The following is an 8,340-nucleotide window of genomic DNA, read 5'->3' on the forward strand; positions in this document are numbered from 1 at the left end:
TGTGAGTGTATGTGTGTTTGTGTGTTGAGTAACAACAAAGAATGAGAGAGAAACGAAAGAGCGCAAGAGCATGTTTTGCCTGGAAGGCAAGACTTGCAGCCAATCAGAGCGCTGGGGCCTCCCTCTGCGACTCCACTATTGAGTCTATAACCGGCTGGCCGGGCGGAGCTGGCAGCATTTGACTGTGGCTTGGGACGCGACGAGAGGCGCGCCGCGACCGCCCGAAGACCCGCGACGGTCTAAGCGCCCCTCGACCGACCCTCCCCAGAGACGCTGCCGGGAACCCTCCCCCCTCGCCCTCCGGACACACAACCCCGCCTCGTCTCCTCCGCCTCCCCCGAGCTCCTGCCCGCTTCGGCGTTCCGGCTGAGGCCAGCCCGGGGGTGGTACGGCGCCCGCCAGGATGAGTGGCTCCTTCGATCGCAAGCTCAGCAGCATCCTCACCGACATCTCCAGCTCGCTCAGCTGCCATGCGGGTTCCAAGGACTCGCCCACCTTGCCCGAGTCTTCCGTCACTGACCTGGGCTACTACAGCGCTCCCCAGCACGACTACTACTCGGGCCAGCCCTATGGCCAGACCGTAAACCCCTACACCTACCACCACCAGTTCAATCTCAACGGGCTTGGAGGCACAGGCGCTTATTCGCCCAAGTCGGAATATACCTACGGAACCTCCTACCGGCAATATGGAGCCTACCGGGAGCAGCCGCTGCCCGCTCAGGACCCAGGTGAGGACCGCGGGGTCTCTGAGAGCGGGAGGCACTGGGAGGTCCCCGAGAGAGAGGAATTGGAGCCAAAATCTAGGGGAGCGTCCCGGCTAAGAAATGTACTGTCTGAAGTTAGAGACGGTGAGCTAGATGACCCCCAGAGTGGACGGGCGACCTTCCAGTCCAGAAACTGGGCGCCTTTGGGGCGTGGTGCACGCGGGACGCTGCGGTCGGTCCCGGGTGAGGATCCGGGTGAGCGAGGCGGAGAAGGAGAGGGCCCTGGACGGTCAGAGAGCCTCCGGATCCAGGTGCTTTCCCGGCACTTCAGCAAGCGGCTCTCCATCGGGCTCCGGGCAGGCGGCGGGCGCTGGGCGTTCTGCGACCGCAGTTTGGATCTGGGCTGGGGAGGGGGAGAAAGATGAGGGCGACACGGAGAAAGAGCCCTCAGAATTACGGAAACAGGGAGGGAAGCAGCAATTGAGAGTGAAGAGACAGGGGCAAAAAGAAAAATGGAGGCATACAAATATTTTTATAAAATATAAAATATTTTTATTTCTAAACATACAGTGGAGGCATAAAAATGGAGAGACAAAGGGAAAGGAAAGACGGAAGAAAGGATCCGAGGAAAGGGCGAAGGAAAAGGAAGTCTGATGCGGCCGCAACATTTTCTGAAATCTAAAATTATTCTAAAAAGAAAGGGTCTAAAAAACGAAAAAAGGAAGGGAGAACAGGAAAGAGCGAGCGAGAGCAGTGACGACGGCGAGGTGCCTGTGAGAGGGCGGCGAGCAGGCGGGCGGCAGGGACTGGGGAGCGAGGCGGCGGCCGTGCGCGTCCAGGGGCGGCTGGCGCCGGGACCGGGGGAGCAGGAGCCCGGGAGCGCAGCGTCGTGGGCGGCCGCCGGCCAGGCTCTGTGGCCGCAGCTCCCTCCCGGGGCGCCGGCGGAGGAGAGCGCCGCCAGGAAGTCCCGGGACGAGTCGGTGGGCCGGAGGGTGGGGGCTCCCGCGGGGCTCCGGAGGGCGCCGGTGTCTCTGGCCGAGGCTGAGTCGCCCACCGCCCGGTGCGTTGCCCGCAGTGTCCGTGAAGGAGGAGCCGGAAGCTGAGGTGCGCATGGTGAACGGGAAGCCCAAGAAGGTCCGAAAGCCGCGCACGATCTACTCCAGCTACCAGTTGGCCGCCCTGCAGCGCCGCTTCCAGAAGGCCCAGTACCTGGCGCTGCCCGAGCGCGCGGAGCTGGCCGCGCAGCTGGGCCTCACGCAGACGCAGGTCAGTGGCGGGCGGTCGAAGGCCGTGAGGACTCGGTGGGGTCCTGCGGGACCCCGGGATACCCCAGGCACCGCTGAGCCTAGATGGCCTCCTAAGTTGCTTGCAGGCCCTTGAAACCCTTGTCTGTGTGTAGAAGGACCCCCAGATCTCAAACTCGGTTGAAGTTTGTGCCTTAGCACGTGTACAGGTGTGCATAGTTGTGAATCGTGCGACTGAGTGTGGACTGAGTGTGTCTATCAGATTCTCTACCCCAGAATCACCAGCTTCCACAGGCTCCCAGCAGCGACGGTCACTGCTAGGAGTCCACATAGTGCTCCCCACCGCCCCAGGCTAGGCGTGTGTGTGTGAGGGGTGTACATACACGTGTATTCATGTCTGTTTGCACACAGGCTAACGTGTGCACAGTACCTGTGGGATACACACCTCAGGAGGAAGGCCTTTCAAGGGCCACTGTGTTTATTGATGAACACATGTACTTGACTGGGCCCCATGGTGAGTGTATGTACAAAAATGTGTGCTTGTATCAAAAGACTGCATTCCTGCTCAGTACCCAAATGCTCCACCCCTTGTGTGCTTGGAGGCAAGAACAGATTCCCCACAAAGGGGGGTAGGGACTTAGAGGTGGCAGTCCCCCAGCCCCAGCCTGTCCCTAAAGCCCCCAGCAGCCTGTCACTGCTCAGGGGAGGAGTGGCAGACGCCTGGCTCCCTACAGGTGTTGACAGGCGGGCCTGGGTTGCGGCTGCGTGGGGCCCGGTCCGCCGGGAATCTGGGTCACCCGGTGAGGAGCTGATTCATTGTTTGTACCAGTCATGGGGTGGAGAGCGGCAGGGGGAGGGGGAGATACCCCAAGGGAAATTTGGAGATCATGGCTCACCTGCTCCTGAGTCCCAGATCACCCCCATTAACCAGCCCTGAAGGGCTCCTGAGTGTGCGCACATGGGAGCTCATGTTTGCAGGGCGTTTATCTGGGTGTATCTGTGCATGTGTGTATCTTTATAGACTGGTGCCTGTGTGTGAAGTGGTGAGTGGGTATGTTCATGCACATGGAGATGCTTATGTGGGTGTGTATTTGTCTCTGTATATCTGTGCACCTTTGCTTATGGGTTTCTAACGTGAACAAAATGCTGCGAACTGCCTCCTCCCCTCTGGGCTGCCCTTTATTCAGTGCTTACTATGTCAGTAGTATGGCTGGCTGCTTCAAGTTCTTTGTCTGTCTTAACTTTTTTGAGCATTATAGTGACCCTGTGATGTAGGTAACAGTGCTGCCAGTGTCCCCATTTAGCAAATGAGGACAGCAAAAACCAGAGAGGTTGGGTAGCTTGCCCACAGTCACGCACTTAGTAAGTGGCAGAGCAGAATTTGGACCTAAGTTTCTAGCTGAATTTCTATCCCCAATAGAAAAAGATGCTGGCCTGGAGGCAGGATGCCTGGATTTTGCCTGGGTCTTATGTGACAGTGGATTCTAGCCCATCCCTCTCCAGACTGGCTTCCCTGACGGGTTTTCACTCAGTGTTCTAAGAGGCTAACTAGCTCCCCCTTTCTTCTTGGGGCAGGTGAAAATCTGGTTCCAGAACCGCCGTTCCAAATTCAAGAAGCTCTATAAGAATGGGGAGGTTCCCCTGGAGCACAGCCCCAACAACAGCGATTCCATGGCCTGCAACTCACCACCATCACCTGCCCTCTGGGACACCTCTTCCCACTCTACTCCAGCCCCTGCCCGCAGCCAGCTGCCCCCGCCACTCCCGTACAGTGCTTCCCCCAGCTACCTGGACGACCCCACCAACTCCTGGTACCATGCACAGAACCTGAGTGGACCCCACTTACAGCAGCAGCCGCCTCAACCAGCCACCCTGCATCATGCCTCCCCAGGGCCCCCGCCCAATCCTGGGGCTGTGTACTGAGCACCTACCCATCCTGAACCTCTCACGAAGGAACCCCGGGACCAGGCAGAAGGCGCCTCCGTCCTAGCTGACACTCAGGAATCATCGAGGAGCACAGGGGAAAGGACATCCCTTCCCCCTTCCCTTGCCCCTTCTTCCAGGGACCCAAGAGCTTCCAGAGGAAATTTACATGGACCAAGGATGCCCCCTGAACCTCCCACTCCCTGCCTAGACACTGGGGTGCCCCTCCAGATGTTTGGGCACTCCACTCCAGCTGGGACAGCTGTTCCCCTTCTGCTCCAAGAGCCTGGATTGGCTTCAAATGGCTCATCACCTCCCAGATTCTAAATCTTAGTACTCAGTCCCCAGACTGGATTCCTTGGGTACTGGGGAGACTGTGGAGTGTGCGCAGGTCAGGCTTGGGCTGGGGCACCAGGCACTGTGGATCCCAGGACCTGCCAGGCCCAAGATCCTCCCCCAAGCCACCTGTGGCTGTCTCCTTCCTGAGCATCCCCTCTGCCAAAAAGACATTGGACCGTGAGACTGGGACTCAGGGTGGGGACCTCAGCGAGCCTTGCCCTGAACTTCTAGCCCTCATTTAAGATTTGAGGGTTACACCAAAGAAAAGCCCCAAGTAAGGGAAGCTTTTAATATTTGTGGCTTTAGAGAGAAGAATTCAAAGAGCACCTCGCCTCCCCCACTCTGGTCGAAGAGGAGGGGTGGGTCCCAGGCAGCCTTCCCGACCACCCATTTCTTCTCCCATGTACAGGACTTTGCACAACTTTGGTTTCAAAAGCTGTTGAAAAATAGGAAGACAAAGGGCATTGTTAACAGTTAGGACCAATCTCCCCTGCGTGGGCACCTCTGCTCACCCCCATGCCCCCACCCCGCCTCTTCCCACCTCTTCCTCTCCTCCAGTAAGCTGGCGCCAAACCCCAAATCTCCAAGGAGACACACCAGGAAAGCAAACCCCCAAACACCCCCTTTCCGGTGGCCTTGGAAACAGATTGTTCCCGCCAAGACAGAGAATGTCGGGTGAGGTGCACTGTGTTATAACTCGGTACCTTTAGGGGTGAGGGGGTGGCTGTCTGAAAGGCTGGTAGCACTGGCTCTTCCTGGCCCAAATGTCCCCCCAGAGCTAACTTTCCTCCACCCCTGATGTGGTCAAACATCGAAGAAGAGGAGGGGTAGAGGACTCTAGCTATATATATAGTATGTTTTTTTTTTTTAAAGCAACAGAGAGAAGCAGCCTCCTCCCTCCTGTGGTTTCCTATTTATGTGGCCCTTTCCTCCTGGACATACCTGCCTGTGCGCAGTGAGCTGAGAGAAACAGAGATGTGGGCTCCGGCTGGATTTGGGTTTGGTGGGAGGCGCAGGCGTGAGGAGAGACATGGTGGATCTCAAAGAGTCCCACCCCAGGGGGACGGGAACGAAGCCAGCTCCCACCCTCTCCCAGCCTTCTCATTTCTGCTTTCTTATTGGACTCACCTTTATATATAACATTAATAAAAAAGAAGAAAATAACCACTGAGCTCTTTGAACTGGAGGCTAGAGGCAGGCAGCTCTCAGGGGAGGGCTGGGAGTCAGGAAAGTTGTTTGGTGGGGAAGGACCTCTGAGCAGGGGTTCCTAAGAGATTCAGAGCCCTGGGGACCTACTGCTGGGGCTCTGAGCTCAAGAGCTGAGTTGGGCTTGGCCAGGGGGCACAGATGCTCCTGACCGCACGGCTGGCCCGACAGTCTGGGAAATGGAAGCTCCCAGCCCTTGGCCTCCCTGACTCCACTCTGCTTGGCACCCCTTGTCGGTGTGATTTAGCAGCCCTCCACTGCTGCCGCTGCTGGGTCACCTCAGGGCTGCTCTTTGATCCTGGGCTCACACACAGACATGCTTGCACACATACTTGTGTAACCCCCTGCCTCCATGCCCAGGCATTTCCTTACCACCCACCCTTCTGTCTGTCCCTTTCAGTTGGAGGTGAGGGCAAGGCCTTAGGCAGGGAGAACACCACTGCTCCCACAGCTGGCAGGGACCTCAGGCCATTGAGATCCAGGCTGGGCCATGGCAACAGACAAGGGGGGTTCCACACTGACCTTCTCAGAGAGTGCTTCGGCCCTGACTCACGGACGGCCTAGGCCAGCAGTGCTGCCCGCCCCCTCCTCTTCCAGCTGCCCAACTCCAAGACTGGGGAGACAGAGCTGGAGGGGGCAGTGGGAACGGAAGCATGCGTGAGCAAACATCTTGGCCCAGATGGGAGACACAGATGGGATTCATGCACACGCTGTGAAGCCACCTCTTACACATGTACCAAGACTCACATCTCTCCACCATCACGCATACATGGACTCATGTTGTCCTCTGAGGCCAGATACACAGATCTGAGTGCACACCTGAGACACATTAGCATCACACAAATAGACAAACAGCACTCCAAAGGAGTGTGTATCAAAGGATACACAGGTGCACGCACACACACAGCAGAGACTGCGCCCTGTACTGGAAAAAGTCTAGAATGGAGACTCAGCAACACCATCCAGCAGTCAGGGTGACCCAGCTCAGCCTGGAAACTCCCTGTCGGAATCTCGGTTTCTCACCTGTCGAATGGGAACAACAATCCCCACCCTTCCAGGCTTCTGGGGCGACTGTGAGCCACAAAGCAGAATAAGGATGAGGAAGCAGAACAGAAGGGCCCTGTGGAACTGCAGGACTCCAGAACCTGGGGACCTCCAGCCTCCACCTTACCCTCCTGCCTCTCAGAAAATAGGCCTCCCCTCCCCCTTGCCTGAGGCTGGCGGAAGGGAGGAGGGCCTCCAGCCCACGGACGCCAGCCGGGCTGGCAAGGGTTAAGTGGCAGCTGCCAGGCGGGGCTGAGCTGAGCAGTTTGGGTTGAGGGCTGCGTGCAGGCAGGAGCAGCGAGGCGGCAGCCGGGCAGACTTGCTGGAGACACTGCATTTTATTAGGGCTGGGCTGCCAGCAAAGGGAGGGAGAGGGAAAAAAAGGGCAGAAAGAGAGAGGAAGGAAGGAGGGAGGCTGGGCGGGCAGGCTGGCTGGCGGGCTGCTTCGGGATGAAAGGATGTTGTAAGCTCCTAATTCCTCCCTGCTCATCCCTGCTCTGTCAGGCTGGATTAACTGCCCGGGTGACCTCCCTCAGGGTCAGCCCCACCCCTGACCTCCGCTTCTTCCTCTCCTCACCTCCAGGCCAAGCAGGTCACCCTCCTCACCAGCCTAGGGTGGGGCGTGGGGGGCCATGGGGACAGGTGCTTAGGTGGGGGACCTGGCAGAGTGCCTGGGTGGGGCAGCTGAGCCCATCTTCTGCCAGGTGCTTCTTGACTACACCCATTGCCTCGTGACAACCTTCAGAGAAGAAGAGGGGGGCGAGGGAACCCCAGTCTGCCCCGAGGGTCACTGTTCTCCAAACCTTAGTAAGGGCTGGATTTGCTAAACCCATATTCTGTGCCAAGCACGTTACATGGGATCCTCAAAACAGCCTGGGAGGTGGGTGGTATAGTGCCCATTTTTCAGATGGGGAAACAGGCTCATCTGAGAGGTCCAATCTCCATCAAGGTTACATAATTATGTGCATGTTCAGTTGCTCAGTCGTGTCCAATGCTTTGCAACCCCACGAACTGTAGGCCACCAGGCTCCTCTGTCCATGGGATCTTCCAGGCAAGAATACTGGAGTGGGTTGCCATTTCTACTCCAAGAGATCTTCCCGGCCCAGAGATACATAACTAATACGTGGCAATGCTGGGATTTGAATGCTGGTCTGTCTGGAGAATGGGTGCTCTTTGTGGGCTTTTCTGCAGCACAGTTTACTAAAATGCCCAGGGCAGGGTGTCAGAGAGCTGAGTAGCTCTGCCTACCCCAGCCCTCCAGCCTTCCTTCCTGGGTTCTTCCCTGGGAGACGTCTGTGGGGAGGGGCTGGGCTTCTTCCCCAGGGCTGATCCTTGGAAAAGCTTGATGCTGGATTCAGGAATGTGCATGCTGGAGTCAGCTGACCTGGGGTGAATCCTGCCTCCACCACTGACTGTGTGATCTTGAGCAAATCCTTTAACCTTCCTAAGCCTCAGTATTTGCATCTATAGCATAGGAATAATGCTACCTGCCTAGCAGGTAGTTGTTGAGAGGACTAAATGGATAGTGTGTATAAAATGTTTCACAAGGTACACAGCACATAGCGAGTACTGCTCAGTATACCAAGCTGCTGTTGACGATGGTGACAGGGTGATGGGGCTTACTGCCCACCTTGACTCCTGCCCCATCCCACCCTCAATGCCAGTGATTCAGACCCAGCCCCCTGGCTGCACTTGCCACGTTGTTGATCTGCCCATTTCTAGGTGCACTCCAAAAAGGAGTGAGTCAACCTCATGTTTTCTGAGCACCTTCTCTATTTCACGCACTCTTCTAGGCACTGGTGCCACAGATGACTGAGGCCTGGGCAAGGAGGCACAGATCTGGGTGAGGAGCTCCAGGGTCAGAAGCAGGGACTACCCTG

The 8,340-nt window shown here is 57.3% G+C and overlaps 1 protein-coding gene across 1 annotated transcript; it reads left to right on the forward strand.

Annotated features, from left to right (window-relative positions):
* The first annotated feature begins 327 nt into the window (after positions 1-327).
* DLX3 (distal-less homeobox 3) lies at positions 328-5,374 on the forward strand. Its single transcript, XM_069542415.1, has 3 exons — positions 328-728; positions 1,780-1,970; positions 3,524-5,374. Exons 1-3 carry the CDS (start codon positions 404-406, stop codon positions 3,869-3,871), a joined length of 864 nt encoding a protein of 287 aa, XP_069398516.1. The 5' UTR covers positions 328-403; the 3' UTR covers positions 3,872-5,374.
* Positions 5,375-8,340: the final 2,966 nt, after the last annotated feature.

The sequence above is a fragment of the Ovis canadensis genome, chromosome 11 (assembly GCF_042477335.2).
Source record: "Ovis canadensis isolate MfBH-ARS-UI-01 breed Bighorn chromosome 11, ARS-UI_OviCan_v2, whole genome shotgun sequence".
Taxonomy (NCBI): Eukaryota; Metazoa; Chordata; class Mammalia; order Artiodactyla; family Bovidae; genus Ovis; species Ovis canadensis.